Genomic DNA, 21,454 nt, shown 5'->3' with positions numbered 1-21,454 from the left:
AGCCGGTTATCTTTCGCCATCGACTGGCATTCTGATCCTGTTTTATACGTCGAGACATCCCCACCGAAGCAAAGAAAAGAAGGTTGTTTCATAGAATTGTGTCTATTGCTCGAAGTAATTCCGGTGTATGCATTCTCATCTTCTTACAGAAACCTTCTATAAGTTGCCCCCTTAAGAGCCTCATAGAAGAACATTCTTTCACTCAATTCACTCCACCCCCTCAACTAGAGAAATACACTTCCCATTCGCGAAATCGCGAAATGTCGCAGGAAGCCCAAAATGGCTCCGGCTCTCAGAGTCCTGCTGACATTACCCAACAACCTCTCTCCCAGCCCGCCCATAGTCTCTCCTTCGAAGACGTCATCAGCGAACTGCAAACCAATTCCGAGGATGGTCTCACATCTGCAGAGGTCAAGCAACGCATTGAGAAATATGGCGAGAATGTACTTGAAGGAGACGAGGGCGTCTCCTTGGCGAAGATTGTCATTCGACAGATCGCCAATGCCATGATGCTGGTAAGTTGAAGAAGCCGAAAAGAGCCATTAAAGAATGATCCCTAAGAAGTTGTAGGTCCTCATCATCGCCATGGCCGTCAGTTTCGGCATCCAGTCCTGGATTGAAGGAGGTTTCATCGCTGCCGTCATTGCCCTGAACATTGTTGTCGGTGTCTACCAAGACTACGCCGCAGAGAAGACCATGGATTCGCTGCGATCGCTTAGCTCGCCTACAGGTGTAGTCTCTCGCGACGGCAAGACATCAACCGTCCCAGCAAATGAAATCGTCCCCGGTGACATGGTCGAATTGAAAGTAGGAGACACTGTTCCTGCTGATGTCAGGTGTGTACCGAATCCCCGCACGGAATATATCGAACCTTCATTTAACTCCTTCACAGACTTGTTGAAGCATTTAACTTCGAAACCGACGAAGCACTGCTAACCGGCGAATCCCTCCCGGTCCAGAAAGAAGCAGAGGTCACCTTCGATGTCGATACCGGCCCAGGCGACAGACTGAACATCGCCTACAGCTCGTCAACCGTGACCCGAGGACGCGCTCGTGGTGTCGTTGTGGGAACCGGAATGAGAACCGAGATTGGAGCTATCGCTCAAGCTCTCCGTGGTACCGACTCGAAGCGTCGCCCTGTTAAGCGCGGACCTGAAGGCGAAACAAAGAAGAGATGGTATATCCAGGCTTGGACATTGACGACCACCGATGCTATTGGCCGGTTCTTGGGTACCAATGTTGGTACTCCTTTACAACGGAAACTGTCAAAACTAGCGCTTCTGCTCTTTGCTATTGCTGTTGTTTTTGCGATTGTCGTTGCTGCGTCGAACAACTGGCGCGGTGATAGCGAGGTTATCATTTATGCGGTCGCCACTGGTTTGGCTATGATTCCGGCCTGTTTGGTGGTTGTGTTAACAATCACTATGGCCGTTGGAACGAAACAGATGGTCCAGCGCCATGTCATTGTCCGGAAGCTGGATTCCCTAGAGGCACTCGGTGCTGTCACCAATATCTGCTCAGATAAGACTGGTACTCTGACCCAAGGCCGTATGGTCGCAAAGAGGGCTTGGATTCCATCCCTAGGGACTTACTCAGTTGGTGCTTCGAATGAACCTCTCAACCCCGAAGAGGGTGAGCTAAGCTTGATGGCCGAGCCCCCGATCAAAGTGGGCGCGGATAATTTGGGCGATGTAGCCTCGCCAGACGACCTATTGGACGACAATGATACACTCAAGGACTTTCTCAACGTCGCTGCCATGGCTAACCTGGCCCATCTCCACCGAACTGCCACTGAGGGATGGCAGGCTCGTGGTGAACCTACAGACATTGCCATTCAAGTTTTCGCCTCTCGGTTCAACTGGGGTCTAGATCGTTGGACCAAGGGTGACAAGCCGACCTGGCACCAACAGGCGGAGTATCCATTCGACTCGAGCGTGAAGAAAATGTCCGTTATTTTCTCAAAGCGCGACGACAACTCAGAGAAGACTCGCGAAATGATCTTCACCAAGGGCGCCGTCGAGCGAGTTCTCGAGGCGTGCACCACTATCAAATGGAAGCCTGATTCTGACCCAGTTCCTATTGAGGACGAAATGCGCAATGAAATCTTACAGAACATGGAGGCTTTGGCTAAAGAGGGTCTTCGTGTGCTCGCTATGGCCGGCCGTGAGAACACCGCTCCCGTCAAAGAAGGCGCCGAGCCTCTTCCCGCGAGGAAGTCGAGAAGGACTTGTCATTCTACGGCTTGATCGGTCTCTACGATCCTCCTCGTCCGGAGACGGCTGGGGCCATTGACCTTTGCTACAAAGCTGGAATCTCTGTGCACATGGTTACCGGTGACCACCCCGGTACTGCGCGTGCTATCGCAGCACAAGTTGGAATCATTCCTGCCAATATGGATATGGTCGCTAAGGATGTTGCTGATGCTATGGTCATGACGGCTTCCCAGTTTGACAAATTGACCGAAGACGAGATTGATGCACTCCCACTCTTCCATTGGTTATTGCTCGCTGCGCACCTAATACGAAAGTGCGTATGATTGATGCCCTACATCGTCGTGGGCGCTTTGTGGCTATGACCGGCGACGGAGTTAACGACTCTCCCTCGCTTAAGCGGGCTGATGTCGGTATTGCCATGGGTCAGAATGGCTCTGATGTGGCTAAAGATGCTTCCGAACTGGTGCTGTCCGATGATAACTTTGCTTCCATAATCAACGGTATTGAGGAAGGTCGTCGCATTTTCGATAACATCCAGAAATTCGTTCTACATCTTCTTGCGGAAAATGTCGCTTTGGCTTTGACCCTGCTTATTGGATTGGCCTTTAAGGATAAAAGTGAGCAGTCTGTCTTCCCCATTTCCCCTGTTGAGATCATCTGGATTATCATGATTACCTCTGGTCTCCCTGATATGGGCCTGGGAATGGAGATCGCTGCTCCAGAAGTGATGGACCGGCCACCGCAAAGCGTAAGTCACCCTCAACACCTTCCCTAACAATTTGATTTACTAACAGATCATAGAAACAAGGTATCTTCACCTGGGAAATCATTATCGACACTCTTGTCTACGGAGTCTGGATGGCCGCCCTCTGTCTGTCAGCATTCGCTCTCGTCATGTTCCGTTTTGGGAACGGGGACCTTGCGCAGGGGTGCAATACCCATTATAATGACCCTAATACGCCCTACAATTGCGACACAGTCTTCCGTGCTCGTGCCACTACCTTCACCTGCATGACCTGGTTCGCCCTCTTCCTCGCCTGGGAGATGATGCACCTGCGCCGCAGCTTCTTCCAGATGCAGCCCAACTCAAAGAGACGTTATACCCAGTGGATGCATGATATCTGGCGCAACAAGTTCCTCTTCTTTGGTATCATGACTGGTTTCGTTCTCGCATTCCCGATTATCTACATCCCTGTTATCAACCACAGTGTCTTCAAGCATAGCAGTATCTCCTGGGAGTGGGCTATTGTCTTTGTTGAGACGGTGCTTTTCTTCGCTGGCATTGAGAGCTGGAAGTGGTGCAAGCGTGTTTACTTCCGTCGCCAGGACCGCAAGGCTGCGGCTCGGGGTGATCATCCTGGTGAGCGTCGGGACATGAGAGATTTCAGTCGCTATACTACTATGGACCGCTCGGATACTCAGGCTAGTGAAATGAAGGTGGAGCAATCTATGGTGTAGATGCTTGAATGAACAAGTAAGATTCTGATGCATCAGAGGATCTTATGCCCTTCCCGGTTGTTCTGGCTAACGGGACGTCGAACATGGTATAATCGTGGGCAACCCTGGACACCAATACACCTGCCACACACGAACACATGGGGTTGGTGTGTTGGTGCTCCAGGGTTGCGACGATTACCCAAATCATTTCCATAGTATCGTCGATGAGAGAAAATCTATCCTTCCTTCTATCTATCCTATACATCGTCGTGTGTGTTGCCATTTTCCTATTGGTCTAATTCTGCCGATTATTAGATCCACACCCTCTCATTCGCTGATAACTGTCACCGCTTACGGGTAGTTCTGCCTGCTGCACCCTATCAAAAATTTGAACTTTTTTTACCGCTGATGTCCATATATTGTTATCATATACATACGTATGTGTATAAAACTACATATATACCTTTTTATCCAACGAACTATCCCTAGCGAACTGGGATTCCAACGTATTTGGGTTATAGTGTATATTGAAAAGTACGGGGACTCACCTTCGTAGAACATGTATTGTGCTATTCCAGCCCTATGTCCTATATTATCTCACTGACATTGACCACTACAAATAGGCAGGGAGTTAGCAAATTTATAGTCGTTTTCGTTTTCTTTCTTTCTTTCTTTTTTGTAACTATACACCGGCTGTAACGTTCGTTATCCTGCAACTTCCAGCAAGAAGATCAGGCCGCCTAAGGGCGGCCAGAGATTATTGTCTACTTAAATTTTCGCAGGCCACGTCTATACCAATTAGTTTTATCAATTCTATTCAACGAAAAACTCGTTTCGCATAAATTCAAAGCTTTCATCATGGGACCACCAGCTTGAATGGCCTAAGAGAATGGGCTCGGCCATAATTCTTCCAAAGTTGAACTTCCACAGGGCCTGGCTTTAGCAACTTAGTCACATTTATTGTTTTGTCTAGTCGAAATGCCAATGTTAGGGGAATCTCATTTACGTTTGGGTTTCAGGCTTATATTGCCCCGAGCCCCAGCCATATTTTTCAGACACAGTTTCACCAACGTAAAATTTCCTCCAGCGGCAGCGTGAGAAATGCTGTCCCGATCGAAGACCCGATGATCTGCGGCCAAGGTCCGAGATATTTGTTCATTTCCTATGGCGAGAGCGCAATTCAGTGGAGCAAGACGACGACTTCTGTTACGCTGATAGAGCGAGTTTACTGGAAAGGTAGAAGAGGGTAAAAAACCTCCGGGAGCTACGCTGCCAGACATGTTGTCGGAGCTTGTGGACGTGATCGAGTGTCTTCTGATCTGTGGGTATCTGTGGGTTTGGCCTGAGCTCCTTCTAGATGGTCTTGGCCTATGAGTATGAATTTGCTGGGGCTCGGTGAGATATTCTGGGAGAGGTTCTGTTTGCTGGATGCCAGGCCTGGCTGTGTCTGTGATAGCTTTGACTGTGGATGACGTAGGCGCGGACGTTCTCGCTGAGTGTGCGGAGATGCGCTCTGAAGATTTGGCAGGTTTCTAGGAGGCGAGTAGGTAGTTCGGCTTGAAAGTAGCAGGAATTAGTGAAGCTAGTTGAGGCAGCGGGTGTTCGCTTGACGAGAGAGCGATGTCAAGCTCAGGTCGGCCTCGCCGATAAGATCTCCTCCATTCACAAATGGGTGGTATACTTCCTCTGATGAGAGAAAACCATCGTTGTGGAGAAAGAGGCGCAGACCCCCAGCTGTGTCCAGTAGGGCCTGCATGGTCATCTCCCCTAGTTGCCCTGTCCTAATTGCAACTATGAGGAGGAGCTTGACCACACAAAGTAGGTTCAGCTCCCGTGGGCGCAGCCCACCGATCATCTTCAATTGGTAACTTGACGGAATGAGGGAAACCATCGTTGTGGAGACAGACCCATACATGGTGTTACCGGTAACATCCCTTCCACGGAAGAAAATTCTGGCGCCGTCCCGGGGCCATAAGAGGTGTGTGTGTGCGGGACTTGTCGAAAGCCAATGCATGAAAACGTTGATATAAGCAAAGCGACTGAAAGAATAGGGTAAAGATGTAAGGACAAAAACAGTCAAGGACCGTGAAGGGGACGCTTTATTCGTCCGGTGTGTTGTACGCGGAGCTCCCTGAGGGCGATGGGTCCCCAGCAAGCAAGCCTGCCGTGGCGATAGAGAGGTAACCTCGAAGCTCCGCGGACAATGCCCCTGAAAATGGACAGATTTTTCAAGAGAAGTTTGACAAGTTCCATGTTTCTGGCCGATACGGCTGTTAGAAGAGAGGTGTAGGCGGACTGGTCGATGAGGTTGATGATTCCGGAGTCATGCACAAGGAGGAGTTGCACAATATCTGTATTACCGCCAGAGATAGCCAAGTTTAAGAAGGGACACTGGCTATATGAACTGGGCGTAGTCCGTAGATCTGCGCCTAGGCGACCAGAGACCTTTTTCCATGCTTATATGCCTATGATAAGGCGGAGCTTTTGTGGTCTGGAATGTTTCGCTTGTAAATTGTTCAAGCATCGAGTAGAGGCGACTGTTTGTGCATCTTAAGGTAGGATGCTGGCCTGGGAGTCGAGGTTCTCTGTGATGATGAGGATGACCTCGGTAGGTAGGTTCTCGAAAGCCATGTTGTTTATATGATTAGAGTCAAAAGTTGTTCAAGCGACTGTACCAACGCGACACTTGTCCACGGGGGTGTTGGCCTTGCCTACTGGTCAGTTTGATAGGATGCCTAGTCAGATCATGGAATGAGATAGATAGTTGGGACTGGAATGAAGATAATGCTGAAGAACTGAAAGTTATACCTATCACAGGCAAGTCATGGGTTGTACTTCGTATGATTATAGAAAAGAGTGAAGGAAAGAGAGGAAAGAGAGGAAAGAGAGGAAAGAGAAGGAGAAGGAAAGAGAAAAGTGAAAGCGAAAATCGAATGAAAGTATTTAGAGAGGCAAGTGCTGGTGCCGGAGTTCATCTAGCGCAAAGTCTTATTCCAATTAGCCAATGAATCATAAATAAGATAGAAAGTGTCACCAAGGATGTACTGTATATATAGAGCCCTCATGGGGATGGAAAGATAAACCAAAGGGACAAGGTATGATTCATATAAAGGTTCATATATGTAGACTGTGGGCTAAGAGCATGTTTCGCCTGGCCGGTAGGGATATATATGATCATATTGGATAGCGAAAGGTGAGTTGAAGGATAAATAGCAGAGGTACTTGTTATAAATGTTGGGTCAGCAAAGGTTCGGGTGAGCGTATGTTGCAGGCCACTGAAACCTGTGAGTGTGAATTTCCTGGACACCCAACCGTAGTTCACAACGCAAGGTATTTCTGGGCAACCAGGTCACACCAAGACCATAGTTTCTGCATTCAGAATCGACTGCTAAAGAATATATGGTCTTGCTTTGTTGCAGTTCACACGGGTTTATTCCGAAGTCGAAGCAGAGGATCCGGCTGGAAGGGTGCTTAATGTCCAAACATTTCCAACTCATTCAGGTATATAATTGGTAAAAGCACCTGTTCGTGTGATAGAACGGACCTCGGGAGCTGGAAATATGATGCAATGCCCAGGCTTAAGACAAACAGACGGCCAAGCGAAGAACAGAAATTTAGTAACAGGGAAGCAGGATCTTGAAAGCCGGATACCGAAGGTTTAGAAAAGGATTGAAGGAAACCGAAAGAAGAGAGAGAGTTGAAGTGGGAATGTGACAGGGTTCATATGATGAAGACCCAAGTGACACGAAGGAGAGACAAGCACTCGATATCCAGTCGAAGAGAGTACCAAGAGAAGATACAATATAGTATTTAGTATTCCTGAAATCCCGGGTGGTTCTGGCCTGATTCCGCTATGACATGGTGTTAGGATGATGCACGGCCCCTCTTTGTTGCGCTGTCTGGTTGCATATGTGCGTTGTCTTTTTAGTATAAATAGCCAATCTTTTCCTTCAGACTTTATGGGTCCCTCTTTTCTCTCCCACTATAACGTCAACTGTCAAGGACATATATGACGAAGAGGAGAGCAGAGGGATGGTAACCTCTGGAATGGGCAACTTGTCCCCTGCGAAGAGAGGGAATGGATCGGCAATAAAGAAGACTTCCACCTAATCACCTCACAGGTGAACCGACCAACACCATTCTACGCACAGAAATACCACTCACTGTGGCACTGATGCAGAGGCTGAAAGGAACTGTCGTTATCGTATCCATATCTATGGAAGTCCCAGATGGCAAAAAAGGGCACTAGACCGCGGGTATTTTTAAACAAAGAAAAACTTGTAGTTAACAAAAGCCTTCAACTAAGCGGATAGCTTGGTATCATGCTAGAATGGAACTGGAGATCGACGACTGTAAAAGAAAACATACGATTCTAAATATAATAGGTATAATAGGTCCAATGGAAATCAATCCAGAGTCCAGTGCTTTGAATCAAGGTTTACTCGTAAACTACCTTGAAGATGCAAAGCTCAAAAAAAACCTCTTACTTTTATAATTTCCACGCATTTTTGTGGCTTTGATCGAGCCACGACTGAATCATCCGCGTCAAACCATCGATTTCTGCCTCGGTGTTTCCCGCATGCAAACACACCCGCACCCGTTCCTTTCCCTCGGGAATCGTCGGCGGCATGATCGCTCGAACAATGAATCCGTTTTCCTGGCAGAGACTCGCCAGCTGTCGTGGTTGCGATGTTCGAAGGGAGATAATGGGAGACGTGGGAAAATGGTCGACTTCGAACATGACTGATTTATATGTATGGAGGCCATCAAGCCGTAGTCGGAGATGGCGGATCAACTCCTGGAGTCGGCGTTGTAACTTTGATCCAGTTAGCTATCGGTCACCAAGGGTATAAAGACAGAATCAACTTACTGTTTCAGTTTCACCAGATGACAGGAGCTCATATGCTGCGCGAATCGACGCCAGGAATGGAAATCCCAGGGCGGTGGTATAGATCAAACTCCGGGCATAGTTGATCAGATAATCCCTTGTCTCTGGCCCACAGAGAACCATGGCTAGATAAATGTCAGTGAGGTATCAAGGGATGGTCAAACTAGACAAGAAGAAAATACCTCCATGACTCGCTAGTGCCTTACCGAATGTGTGGACTCGGATGAACATGCGATCCTGAACACCAAGTTCCTGAACCACCCCAGCACCCCGCGGTCCGAATACGCCAGTCGCATGGGCTTCATCGACATAGAAATAACCATTACCGTGAGGTAGCAGCTCATCAACAACCGCGATGAATTCTTTGATGGGAGCAACATCGCCATCCATACTGTAGATGGACTCAATAAGGATGAACACATTGCGCGTGCCTTCCGCAACTGCTGGGTCTTCAGCTATTTGCGATTGCAGAACCTCTTTCAAGCCAATGGGCGAACTGTGGGCAAACATCTTCCGAGGACCGGCGCGCGACAGACGCATGCCCTCATGGGCACTTGCGTGGATGAGCTCATCGTACAAAATCACATCGCCTGGCTGCGGAATGCTGGATAGTACACCGACATTAGCGTCGTATCCAGAGTTGAATAGAAGTGCTGTCGGGGCTTGGTGGAATGCCGCGACGAAGTTCTCGAGCTCTTCCGCGCAAGCTGAATTCCCGTCTAATAGCCGAGAACCTCCGCTAGCAAGGGGAAATGATGGCGGTGTGTTGTTCAAAAGGGCTAGAAAACGTTCTCGGTATGCAGAAGACGTTGACAGTGACAGGAAGTCGTTGGAGGAGAAATCCACAGCTGTCCGGGGTAAAACGGTGAGCCTCCGACGGGCAGATTTGGCTTCCCGGCGCGATAATGCGGCGGAGAGCGAGTCAACAAGGGTTTTGTGCGTCGATGTCCTTGCCTCCAATGTCCCTTGAGTAGCAGTCATTGTATCGGCTTTCATAATCTCATTAACGTCAATTTTCCTGATGTTCCTGTTCCTGAGCGATGGGGTATCCACGGGTTATCCACTTTATTTTTAGTTTCCAGTATTGTTGATTGTTGAGATTGACAACAGAACAGATCTTCCCGATTCTCCCCCTCAAAAGCCAAGAGGTCCAAGTTGTTGAGGAACCTAACAGGACAGTCCGGTGAGATGCAGAAAATGTGGAGATTTGGCGTGGAGTCGGAAACTCAATCCATGTTGACTCTGCCGAGGTCTCTTTTGGACTTCACCGTGACTCACTTCAACTTCATCACATCATGCCTCCGGTCGGCGCAGCGCTCTGGCGTAGTCTACGAGCCCACCAAGTCTACGGGGCTAACACGGACGTGGGAAAGACAATTATCTCCACGGTGTTGTGCAATGCCGTTCAACGCCAGAAACAGCAGGCCGCATTCCTCAAGCCCGTGTCTACAGGGGCATTGGATGATGCCGATGATCGGTACGCGAACGTTGAAGCAATTTATTAAATTCAACTTCAATCACTGACTATCGTAGACACTTGCAACGTTACGGTGCTGGGACGCTGACCAAATGTCTCTACCAATTCGATGACCCAGTGAGCCCGCATTTGGCAGCCAAGGATAAATTTGTAGGTGCCCATTGTCCTAGTTATAATACACAAACTCATCGCGCAGGTTCCACGGGATGATGATCTCCTCGCATCTATACATAGCACGCTGTCTGGGTGGGCGCGATCGAACATTGACTTCGCCCTTGTCGAGACTGCCGGGGGCGTGCACTCGCCGGGCCCCAATGGCAACTCACAGGCAGACTTGTATAGACCACTCCGCCTGCCAATCGTGCTGGTAGCAGACTCTCGTCTAGGGGGCATATCTTCCTCGATCTCTGCCTACGAGTCGTTGCTCCTCCGTGGCTATGACGTTTCATCAGTCCTCTTGTTCCGAGATGAGTACTACCAAAATCACGAATACCTCCGTGATTACTTCCAGAAAAAGAGTATTCCCTTGGTCTCACTACCAGCGCCTCCAGCCCGACCATCGCAGCTGGACGCCGAATCCCAGTTAAGGGACGAGGAGGCCATGCTCAGCTATTACCAAAAATCCGCCAAGGAGTCCGAGATCCTCCGACTGCTTGAAGAAATGTCCGTCAACAACACTGAGCGCGTTCAGCGCCTAGAAGAGATGGCCGACCGTGCGCAAGAGCTGATATGGTACCCCTTCACCCAGCACCAGGGCATGAAAGCTAAGGACATTACCGTTATCGACTCAGCGCATGATGACTACTTCCAAACATTCGGCTCCACCACATCCAAAGATACGCAAAGCGAACTGCGCCCGACATTCGACGGGTCTGCATCCTGGTGGACGCAAGGCTTGGGCCACGGTAATCCCGAGCTGTCACTATCTGCTGCCTATGCCGCCGGTCGGTACGGACATGTCATGTTCGCGGGAGCTGTCCATGAGCCGGCACTGGCGCTTGCGGATAATTTACTGAAGACTATCGAAAACCCAAGGCTTACTAAGGTCTTCTACACAGACAATGGAAGCACGGGGATGGAAGTGGCTGTCAAGATGGGTCTACGCGCTTCTTGCGACCGGTACGGCTGGGATGCCAGCCAGGAGCAGATTGGTATTCTTGGACTCAAGGGTAGCTACCACGGTGATACCATCGGTGTTATGGACTGTTCCGAGCCTTCGACATTCAATAAGAAGGTTGAGTGGTATCGTGGTCGCGGCCACTGGTTTGATTTCCCTCTTGTTAAGATGGTTGGCGGATCTTGGAAAGTTGAGATCCCCAGTGAGCTGCAGGCAGAACTCGGCGAGGATGTTGATTTCGCTTCATTGGGGTCGGTCTTTGATCTCAGTCAGCGTCTTGAGTCTGCCGCTGCCCAGCGTTACAAGGACTACATCCGTCGCACTATTGAAGATCTGGTCCAGCGACAAGGAGCGAAGTTTGGAGCATTGATTCTGGAACCTGTCATCCTTGGTGCGGGTGGAATGCTCTTCTGGTAAGAATCTGGTAACAAGATCGTTAATCTTCACATATGGACTGACCTTCCCCTGCTAGTGATCCTCTCTTCCAGAGATGTTTGACAGATGTGGTCCGTGACCACCCAGAGCTGTTCTCTGCCAACGCTCCTGCCCCCAAACAATCTCCGTCGTGGTCTGGCCTGCCAATTATCTTTGACGAAGTCTTCACTGGACTATACCGTCTCGGTCGCCGGACATCCGCATCTTTCCTGGATGTGCACCCCCGACGTCGCCGTCAATGCCAAACTACTCACGGGCGGGCTGGTACCGCTCTGCACGACTGTCGCTAGCGAGGAGATTTTCGACGCCTTTTCCAGTACAGAGAAGAGCGATGCTCTCCTCCATGGTCACAGTTACACAGCCCATGCCGTTGGATGCACGGTCGCTGTTGACTCCCTGAAGACGATGGCTCAGCTTGATACCGATGGATCCTGGGATGCATACCGTGCTGACTGGCGTAGCAGCTCGCCTACTGCTCCTGCAGCTTCAACTCCGGATGTGTGGAGTGTCTGGTCACAGGGTCTCCTCCAGGACTTGTCTTCCGCGGACTCAGTGGAGAGCGTGTTTGCTATCGGAACTGTGCTTAGTATTTCACTCCGTGATGCAGCTGGTGGAGGTATGTTCTTGAGACTTGAAATCTAAAATCGAGAAAGCTAACAATAGCGCAGGCTACAACTCCAATGCGGCAAAGGGACTGCAGCAGAAGCTGGCTGTTGGCGGTGATCAGTTCAACGTCCACTCGCGCGTCCTCGGCAACGTGCTTTACCTGATGTCTAGTGTCACTTCCAAACCTGAGTCGCTCCGAGAGATGGAGCGTCTCCTCCGATCAGCATTAGTGTAGGTAAGTTATAGATGAGAATACCTATATATCAACGTGACAATTGAATATTTAAGCGCATCGTCTTGTTTGATGAATGAATTTTTTGATACACACTTCAAATTCTTTACAAACACCCATAATATGACTGTCGTATATTCTGTTCCCATACAATTATACAAGACCCAAATTGTTGGTGTTACTTGCTATGGGCAAGCCTATATTCTGCTCTCCTATGTCCTTGTAGTCAGGCAAGATTAACAACATAGGGCCTCAATGCATTCTACCTTTGTTTACTACCGTTTTCTGGGCGTTTTCTCCCCATAAAGTTAATATCAAGTCCCTACCTTCCATGCCCTTCGGCATTAGCATTAGTCTACCTGGAACTAGCTAACGCCCGAGGCAGTCTCTCATTTCTGTTCCGTCGGTACGTGTGCTAGGTCAGCCGATCATTCTCGGCCGCAATAATTCTTTTTCTTTGATATTATCACCAGCAGACCAAGCCTGCATCGCTAAGAACGCTTCACTGGAAGTCATTCCACACTACGGCTGCCCGAATCTCACCAAGGCCTCCTGGAAGTCCACAATGTGCGATATCGTAGTCACCACGGATGGGTCAATTGCAGTGACTTCCTTGACGTTCCACATAGAATAGTGTATGGGCTTACCTTACGTTTGTTAGCCCTATACCCGATCCACCTTGACGGGCGATGACACTGTCTCCCTAGGCAGAGAAGTAGTATCCTCGGGATTGTAACAACCCTTGCTACCCCGCCGAAACGGGTACGGCTATCCTGCTCGTGAATGGGAACTTGGTCATTGCGGTTCACGGATGATTCCGGCCCTTGGTCCATCAATTGCCATATTTGGTGGCATACTCCATACAAAGGAGGAGCTGTTGGAGAAGTGTGGTGAGACCAACACTGCCGTTAACTATATTACATGACGGACTCCACGAGGACTGGGGGAGGTGGAATGTTGTTGAGGATTGGCTGAGTGTGGAGAAGAATCATTTGCGCATTTCAAGTTTGCCTTACGTTTCAATTGCTTGCAACCCGGGGTTGTCCGGGGGAAGTTTGGAGACGCAGAGGCCATAATGTGGAGAGATGTAGATACTCCAATGTCTCTGTTTTGCATTATATGCAATGGGATGTCCCAACTAGGAAGGTATTGGATAATTATTTATAATAGACATCATGGTTGCCTTGATTGGGGTTAAAGGGACTTTTCAGGAACATCAGACCCGAGCTACCGAACACCAGCTCGGTGAGTATTATCTACCCTAATGGCGCTGTATTAACCTTCGGATAGGCGGCTTGACAAAATAACCGACCCATAAATAGGCAAGGCTTGACTAAAATTTTCTTTTTTTGGGTGGCGAAAGAGCTTCCAGGGTCCACCAGTTGCTCTTTGTACCTGGAATTCTTTTGGCCACAGAAGCCTCACTGGTTTGCCATCTCTCAGGTACAGAACACATATTCACGATGACTGAAATAATTTGCATAGGCAACTTATAAACGAGTATGCATCTTGGCATTGAGTAACAGCATGAAGCCATTCAACTCGGGATTGGCCTCCCATCGGAATAAGCGGCTATCCTCGGCCAGCCACGCGAGTCCGGCAATTCTTGTTAGATAATAGAATTCCGAGCCGAGGCTTTGATTGGCCAATTGGTAAGAAAATGGGTCACGGTGCCCCACTTCCTGCGCGGAAGTAGACCCACCAGACGCTTAATTCCTATGGATGATCTCAACTTGGCATCAAAGCTTTTCTTTTTTTTTTTGTCTGAGCCGCAATATTATTCAAAACATAATGTGAATAGGCAATCGAAATTCACTCGCCACAGATAAGCTCTGATACATACCTTCCTAAAGATCCGGGCCCCAGAATTATGCGCCCCAACTCTCCATACAAGTCAAGCCGGGGGTCTCGGTTGACGTTGAGGAAAGCTCCACCTCTTAATTAGAGAATTTTTTCTTTCCACACATACAAGGAGCTCGGTTCTGCTCTTCCTTCTTCCTTTCTCTATTCCCGCTTTCACTCCTCCCCTGTCGGTCTATACGCGTCGACATCATGGTTCGCGATGGAGTGACACCCTACCAGGACCCGACTGACTCGGAGTCGGGATATAATGAGAAGAAGATGTTGGAGGATCAGAGTCCACAGTATCAGGATGCCTTTGGAAATGAGGAGGGTGCCGAGGTTAAGTATAAAACTATGAAGTGGTGGTAAGTTCATGCAATGAAGTACCAACGTTGAAGAACACGGGCTAATTCTGTGATAGGCAAACGGGAATGTGTAAGTTCTAGCAGACGCGCATAATCGAAACAGTTGATCTGTTGATCGGTTGTTATGAACAACGTCTGACCGTTATCTAGTCATGATTGCCGAATCCGTCTCTTTGGGTGTCTTGTCCCTCCCCAAGACCCTTGCCCAGATCGGCCTTGCCCCAGCTATCATCCTCATTATCGGACTGGGAATTCTCGCTACCTATACTGGATACACGATCCACCAATTCCGCGCCCGATACCCCCACATCCAGAACTTGGCCGACGCTGGCGAGGTCTTGTTCGGTGCTTTTGGACGCGAGCTGTTCGGCCTCGGCCAGCTGCTCTTCTCGATTTTCATTATGGGTTCTCACATCTTGACTTTCAGTGTCATGATGAACACCGTTACCGAACACGGAACTTGCACGATGGTTTTCACCGCTGTCGGATTCGTCATCTGTTTCGTCTGCTCTCTGCCCCGTACTATGAAGAACATGACCTATATCTCGTGCATGTGTATGTACAACCCGAACTCCGCCTGGACTCGGAAGAATCTTCGCTAATTGCCATATATAGCTTTCGCCAGTATCGTAACTGCTGTCATCATCACTATGGTCGCAGTCGGTGTGCAAAACCAGGGTGGTCAGAACCTCCGGGCTACTGTCAACACCGATCTCGTCCAGGCCTTCGGCGCTGTCACCAACATCGTCTTTGCCTACTGCGCCCACGTGGCTTTCTTCGGTCTTCTCGCTGAGATGGAGGAACCTAAGGATTTCCCCAAAGCTCTGGTCATGCTGCAGACCTTTGAAATCGTCTTCTACACCATTGCTGCCGTAGTGATCTACTACTACGTCGGTCAGGAGGTCACATCTCCCGCTCTTGGATCTGCCGGTCCCATTCTGAAGAAGGTTGCTTACGGAATCGCCATCCCAACTGTACGTTGTCCCCTCCCATTCTTTCCTATATTCGGTTGCTGACATTCTTACAGATTATCGGTGCTGGTGTCGTCAACGGCCACATCGGTCTTAAGTATATCTATGTCCGCATGTTCCGCGGCACTGACCGCATGCACAAGCGTGACTGGGTTGCTATTGGCTCCTGGATTGGAATTGCTCTTACTTGCTGGGTTATTGCCTGGATTATTGCCGATGCCATTCCCGTCTTCAGTGATTTGCTGAGTCTGATTAGCTCGCTGTTTGCTAGTTGGTTCAGTTACGGTCTTGGTGGTGTGTACTGGTTGCACATCAACAAGGGCAGGTGGTTCTCTTCTCCTCGGAAGATTGTACTCACTATTGTGAACGTGTGCATTATTCTGATCGGTGGTTGTATGTGTGGTCTTGGCCTTTATGTTTCCGGCAAGGCTATTCATGACAACGCCTCTAACAACAGCTTCTCTTGCGCTAGCAATGCCGAGGTTTAAGTCTGTTGTTTGTATATAAAATGTTATGACGTACACTTTGCTGTTGGGCGATATCATTTGGTTTGGTTATATAGATTTCTGCATATAGATTCAGCATTGAGCCATATTTTCAGCATATCATTATTTTTGATGACGATATACCACCTAAACATCCATTATAGATTCGGACAAAAAGAAGGCATAGATCAGTGATATTTGCACCCCCAATATGTTCCAATAGATGTGCAAGTGAGAAGTCCGTGCCTGTCTTCGGTCTGAACAACCTTGGAAGATCCGAAAGATAAGTCAAGCGTAAGCTGATAAGTAGAGTTGGATGTCGGCGGCCTACGTCTCCAGAAAGTTGAGAGATTTCGGAGACTTGGATTTGAAAATTACATCGAGAAGTCTTCCTCTGCTACGACATGCCCATGATCTAATCAATATAGAGATATGTCTATCATTAATATCTAAACCAGGAAGAGTGCATCGCTATCTATGAAATAAAATCTGTCACAGGCTCAAGCTTGAGGGAGCTTAAGCACGGCACATCCGCCCCGACTCAGACACAGACCAGACATCACTGCCAACAGCCTTGAGGGCATAGAAGAACGACGAAGGATCCCACTTACGCTTGACAGCGAGCAGACGGGGATAGTTGATTCCGAAGAAGGTCTGCTTCCAGTTCGGCTGGCGGAAATTAGCCTCATTCTGGTAACAGCCGCTGTCTGGTGTGACGGCCTCCAGTTGAGGCACGTATTCGGTCGTCATCTTGTGCTGGTCTGCAAGCATCTGGGACCAGGGCGCGGTCTCGTTCCACGGTGTGCCAATTTGCATCGTCACTGCCGCGTTGCGCAGGGCTGGGAACACTGCGTTCGAGACGTTGACCGGGGCTGAGACGTTCATGCCGACTCCGACGGCGATCACACCCGCCTGGGTAATGTTGCGAAGCGCTGAGGCCATCCCGTTGGAGTTCTGCTCCAGGGTCTTGCGGGGAATCAGACGTCCGCCGTACTGGTAAGAGCCCACGGCTAGGTTACCCCAGGAAGGGGGCCCATGTACTTGTTGTAGTGGTCATAGTACGACTTGTGCTGGCTAACACTGGCTTTGTACTTGATGTTAAGCTTGGTAAGCGCAGATGTGAATGGTCTGAGGATGGCTTTGACGTCATCTGTGGTCTGGTTGTAGGCTGTGATTGGGTTGATGATGAAGACACTCGAGGTCATCTGGTAGATGACGGTGACACCCTGGTCGACCATGGCGGGCAACAGAGAGTGGAACCGCGAAACAGCCTCGTAGAAGGTATCAGTGGTGATGTTAGCCGCGGTGAACTGAAGAGAGGCACCGGCAATAGGCGCGTCTTTGTATGCCTTAACAACCATAGACACGACAACGCCGTAGTTGCCGCCACCACCACCGCTCAGTGCCCAGAAGAGATCGGGGTTTTCGGAGCGCGAGGCCTTGACCAGCTTGCCAGCAGCGGTAACAACTTCGAACTCCAGGGTGTTATCGGCTCCAAGACCGAATTTGGTGCTGAGGGCGGAGTGACCACCGCCTTGGGTGTAGCCACCAGCGAGACCAACGGTGGGGCATTCGCCAGTGACGACGACGAGGCCCTTGGCAGATGCGGCCTCGAGGATCTGGTAGCCAACCACACCCGCAGCGATCTTAAATGCAGGGCCTTGGTAGGTCGGGCTAGACCAGTCCTTGTACTCGATATCATTCAAGTGGTGAGTCCATACAGAGAGGGCACCGGCACCAGTTGAACGACCAAGGTAACTACGTCATATCAGCATTGATCTGAAGAAAGCCCACTGAGCCCACTTACTCATGGCCGGTGTTACGGATAACGAAGCGGATGTTGTTATCACGGGCAAAATTGACAGCAGCAACGACCTGGTCGCTAGAAGAGACATTCACGGCGTAGTTCACGTAGTTACCGAGGCGGCAGGGCTGGGACTTGGGGGTGAACGGGTCACAACTCTGGTTGGCAAAGTACGTCTGCATCACCGACGAAGAGGAATCAAAACTGGCGGCGATTAGAGATATCAATTTCCCCAGAGTAGCACCACTTACTGGGGCTGAGGCATGTTCCAGTTGGCCTTGAGCGCCGCACAAGCGGCAGCATCGTAATTGGGTTCATGACAGGGGCTACCAATTGGCACGGTCGCAACCAGACGGCCACCAACAGTGCTGTTGAGGGAGGCCCAAGCCGATGGAGCAGGCCAACAGCTATCGCTTGGCAAACAGTGGCAATCCGATGCAATGGCCGGGGCGGCAAGAGCCACGAGGGAAACCAATGTCCACTTCATGGTGGAGGAGATGGAAGGGATAAGGTTGTGGAAGAATGGAGGCAGAGGTGTCGATCACCTCTCTTTTATTTATGTATATGAACTTCGCATTCCTCAAATTGAACATGAATCTCCAATTTCAACCATTCGGACATGTTCCCTAGTGCGTCTAGTCTGATCAATTGTTTGTGGATAGAGGATTTCACCGAGGTGGAACCGAAACAGTAAATTAAATGCAGGTACGGGAGTACAAAGTACTACAATAATATACTATGTACTCCGTACGGAGTACAAGCATAGTTTAATGTTCATGCGCGATCTATTCGGTCATTGTGTACAGGGATTAGATCGCATGGATATAATATTCATCATTCGACATGTGCAGAACTTTGAATATTCAATTTTCTTCTTGCCAACAATCTCACAGCCCGGAGGCTCCGGAGCTCCGGATAGATCTGACCCAGTTTTTCAGTGTAACCCAGATGAAATACACCCAATCAGTGTTTCTATTTCTGCTCCACTAATCCCCACCTCACAGAGCCCAAGGCTGAGATCCATGTCCGGAGTACGGAGTAGTCAGTGCGCCTTTAATATTGTATGCTTTGGTGGCTTGACGCTTGCATTGAACAATTTCCGAGCTCAGGGGTATATTTTATAGCTGATGATTGATCCGGACAGTTCATTTACGTTGTATTTAGCATAATGTGGACAGGTTATGAACCGATTCTAATATTCTCTGTAAAATCAGCCTTGCCCCACTAGTAGGCAGCTGCAAGTGAATTGGAATGGTTCTGCCGCAAACTTTGGAATACACAAAATTGGCTTTGGAACCTTGGAAGTCTTGTAATCATGAAACCATGGTTGGAAGGTTTTAATTGACTAAAAAGGAAAAGATCGTTGCGAAATAAATGTGAACTTTGCTCCATCCAAGGTTGTAGATTAACCAATCCATGGCCCAACCACCGATAAATCTTCCACCTGTGGGCTTTCGGGGCGCATTGCCGGCTATTGCCCGCCATGAATCAGCTGAACCAGGTTGACCATTGCCCAATCCAGGTTTTATGACTGGGACCATCCGTTGGGTTTTGCGAAACTCTGTCTTCTTCCGGACTTGCACCCCGTCGAAATATTCCAACTGCGAACCCATTTATATCAGGGATCGCCTGTTTGACAATTTGACAATGCTGTCAAGTTAGCCCGTTTATATCCACACAATGTCAGAAAGTGATCTTGGCCCAGCCTTAGAGAAGGGGCTTTGGGCCGCGGTGGCCATTGCTGCCGTGATCGTCATTTTACGAGTATTCGGCAAAGTCAAGATTAGTCGGTTTGGCGTCGATGATGGCCTGATGATTTTCGCTGAGGTAGATCTTTCTGGCTAGTTTGTGGGTTGCCTCATAGACTAACTTGAATGTTCTCTAGATTCTGGCAATCGTATCAACAGTCTTCTTGACCTTGTCAGTTAAGCATGGATTCGGCAAGAATCTCGACACAATACCACCAAATGACAAGAAAGACGTCTTGAAGTACATCGCAATCCAAGTGCCGATCGTCACCATCAGCACCACCATCGCCCGCTCCGCGTTCATTCTCTATATCCTCCCCCTCCTCGGAACCAACAGGTACTACCAGGCCGCACTTTGGACTGTTTTGGTGATACAATTCGCCGGGAACATTGCCTCGGCCGTGCTGCCACTTAGCATCTGTCGTGATGTAGCTGCGCTATGGGATCCAATAGTAGCAAGTACGACAACCTGCGGCGACTCGGATGCAGTCATCAAATTCGCCTACTACTCCAATACATTCAACTCAGCCACCGATCTGTTTTTGGCCGTCTTCCCAACAGTCGTGTTCTGGAACTTGAATCTGAAACTACGAATCAAGCTCAGTTTGATCGTTCTCCTCAGTTTGGGTATAGTGTAAGTACCTCTACCCCAAATTGCATAGCCACAACATACTAACCCAATGGCACAGTGCAATGGTCGCATCCATCATCAAGACAACCAAACTCGACTCCGTACCCAGCATCACGAATACCGGAGCGGGCGGCGGCATCGAACTGATCCGCTGGGGATACATCGAAAATGTCATCATCATCATCACTTCCTCGATCCCCTGTATCCGCCCATTGGTCATCTCCTCCGTGCGAAAGCTCTCCAGCGCAAAATACACCCGCTCGTACGAACTCGGCATGCCCTTCAGTGGACGCAAGTCAGCTACTGCCCCAAACGAGACGAATCGTTCGCGCCGCACGCGCAGGTTCAAGTCTGACGTGGAGAATAATAATAGCGTCGATCACATTCTGGATCATAATCAGAGCGCACATACTAGTACGTCTATAGGAGGCGCGCCTGATTCTCCTACTTTCTCTGCTCCCGGTATCACGAAGCAGGTGGAGATTTCGGTCATCTCAGATACTAGGCAGCCTGTGCAAGATCATATGAGGAATCTCTCATCGGGGAGTTAGAGGGGAGTCAATGTATATTAGGGTTGTTCTAGAACCATACTTTTTTTAGATTAGCACATGCCGTCACGAATATGTACATATACTCAAATCCTTGTGTGAACTATTGAACTCGCTAAGCCTAGTACATACATGAGTACGTAAATAGTCGCGCTAATCGATCTTCTTGTTCCCAGCCCTCGAATTCGGGTTTTCCGAGACATACTAATGCCGAGCCGGTGGGGTGGATCACATCGGTTATGCCAGATCCACTGCATGAGCCGAAGACATGCTTGCTTCCAGGGGGGCGGTATCATTCGCTGCAGTGGGTATAGCCAGCTTCGAGAAACAGAGGTGGAGCTGTTTACATCGTATTCCATACGAATATAGCACTGAAGTCTCTTTTACCCAACCCGCCAACCCGCCAACCTTTCGCCAACTATTTCCCAAAACACTCATGTCTATTCCCACCCCAATGAAATACATAGCTACGTATGTATTTACTGCATACTTCGACTGTTACTGTGGACAAGTCCCACTTTGTTGCCCCGAGTATTTAGGTCTAGAATGGAACTGGTGGGGCTAAGAAGCTATCGCACATTCAGCCCTGGAGCATAGCTACAATATATATTTGAGAATAACAATCAGCTTCGGAAAATACTTGCCAATAGAGTAC

General features: G+C 49.2%; 7 protein-coding genes across 7 annotated transcripts; 4 read left to right on the top strand and 3 right to left on the bottom strand.

Moving 5' to 3' along the window:
- Window positions 1-260: 260 nt before the first annotated feature.
- On the top strand, window positions 261-3,671 carry N7519_008329 (uncharacterized protein; the record flags this gene model as incomplete). The annotated part of the gene is made up of 6 exons (XM_057295105.1): window positions 261-515; window positions 571-836; window positions 893-2,163; window positions 2,217-2,530; window positions 2,611-2,961; window positions 3,015-3,671. 6 exons carry the CDS (start codon window positions 261-263, stop codon window positions 3,669-3,671), a joined length of 3,114 nt encoding a protein of 1,037 aa, XP_057142987.1.
- Window positions 3,672-5,232: 1,561 nt separating this feature from the next.
- On the bottom strand, window positions 5,233-5,541 carry N7519_008328 (uncharacterized protein; the record flags this gene model as incomplete). Its single annotated transcript, XM_057295104.1, has 1 exon — window positions 5,233-5,541. The coding sequence occupies one exon, from the start codon at window positions 5,539-5,541 to the stop codon at window positions 5,233-5,235; it is 309 nt and encodes a 102-aa protein (XP_057142986.1).
- A 2,598-nt stretch (window positions 5,542-8,139) lies between these two features.
- Window positions 8,140-9,519, bottom strand: N7519_008327 (aminotransferase class I/II-fold pyridoxal phosphate-dependent enzyme; the record flags this gene model as incomplete). Its single annotated transcript, XM_057295103.1, has 3 exons — window positions 8,140-8,466; window positions 8,521-8,663; window positions 8,721-9,519. The coding sequence occupies 3 exons, from the start codon at window positions 9,517-9,519 to the stop codon at window positions 8,140-8,142; spliced, it is 1,269 nt and encodes a 422-aa protein (XP_057142985.1).
- A 215-nt stretch (window positions 9,520-9,734) lies between these two features.
- Window positions 9,735-12,408, top strand: bioDA (adenosylmethionine-8-amino-7-oxononanoate aminotransferase; the record flags this gene model as incomplete). Its single annotated transcript, XM_057295102.1, has 6 exons — window positions 9,735-10,015; window positions 10,072-10,165; window positions 10,212-11,545; window positions 11,605-11,638; window positions 11,730-12,183; window positions 12,236-12,408. Coding segments are annotated over 6 exons (2,370 nt in total), but the record flags the coding sequence as incomplete, so codon positions are not given.
- Window positions 12,409-14,457: 2,049 nt separating this feature from the next.
- Window positions 14,458-16,071, top strand: N7519_008325 (uncharacterized protein; the record flags this gene model as incomplete). The annotated part of the gene is made up of 5 exons (XM_057295101.1): window positions 14,458-14,612; window positions 14,669-14,682; window positions 14,763-15,167; window positions 15,228-15,586; window positions 15,640-16,071. 5 exons carry the CDS (start codon window positions 14,458-14,460, stop codon window positions 16,069-16,071), a joined length of 1,365 nt encoding a protein of 454 aa, XP_057142983.1.
- A 513-nt stretch (window positions 16,072-16,584) lies between these two features.
- Window positions 16,585-18,359, bottom strand: N7519_008324 (putative isoamyl alcohol oxidase; the record flags this gene model as incomplete). The annotated part of the gene is made up of 4 exons (XM_057295100.1): window positions 16,585-17,061; window positions 17,088-17,826; window positions 17,876-18,076; window positions 18,124-18,359. The coding sequence occupies 4 exons, from the start codon at window positions 18,357-18,359 to the stop codon at window positions 16,585-16,587; spliced, it is 1,653 nt and encodes a 550-aa protein (XP_057142982.1).
- Window positions 18,360-19,552: 1,193 nt separating this feature from the next.
- On the top strand, window positions 19,553-20,802 carry N7519_008323 (uncharacterized protein; the record flags this gene model as incomplete). The annotated part of the gene is made up of 3 exons (XM_057295099.1): window positions 19,553-19,699; window positions 19,758-20,254; window positions 20,310-20,802. The coding sequence occupies 3 exons, from the start codon at window positions 19,553-19,555 to the stop codon at window positions 20,800-20,802; spliced, it is 1,137 nt and encodes a 378-aa protein (XP_057142981.1).
- Between the last annotated feature and the right edge of the window lie 652 nt (window positions 20,803-21,454).

The sequence above is a fragment of the Penicillium mononematosum genome (genome assembly GCF_028829835.1).
Source record: "Penicillium mononematosum strain IBT 11891 chromosome Unknown utg000005l:1.0-9366267.0:1.0-9372171.0, whole genome shotgun sequence".
Lineage (NCBI taxonomy): Eukaryota > Fungi > Ascomycota > Eurotiomycetes > Eurotiales > Aspergillaceae > Penicillium > Penicillium mononematosum.
Note: the sequence above shows the minus strand (reverse complement) of the source record. Positions and strands in the feature narration are given on the sequence as shown.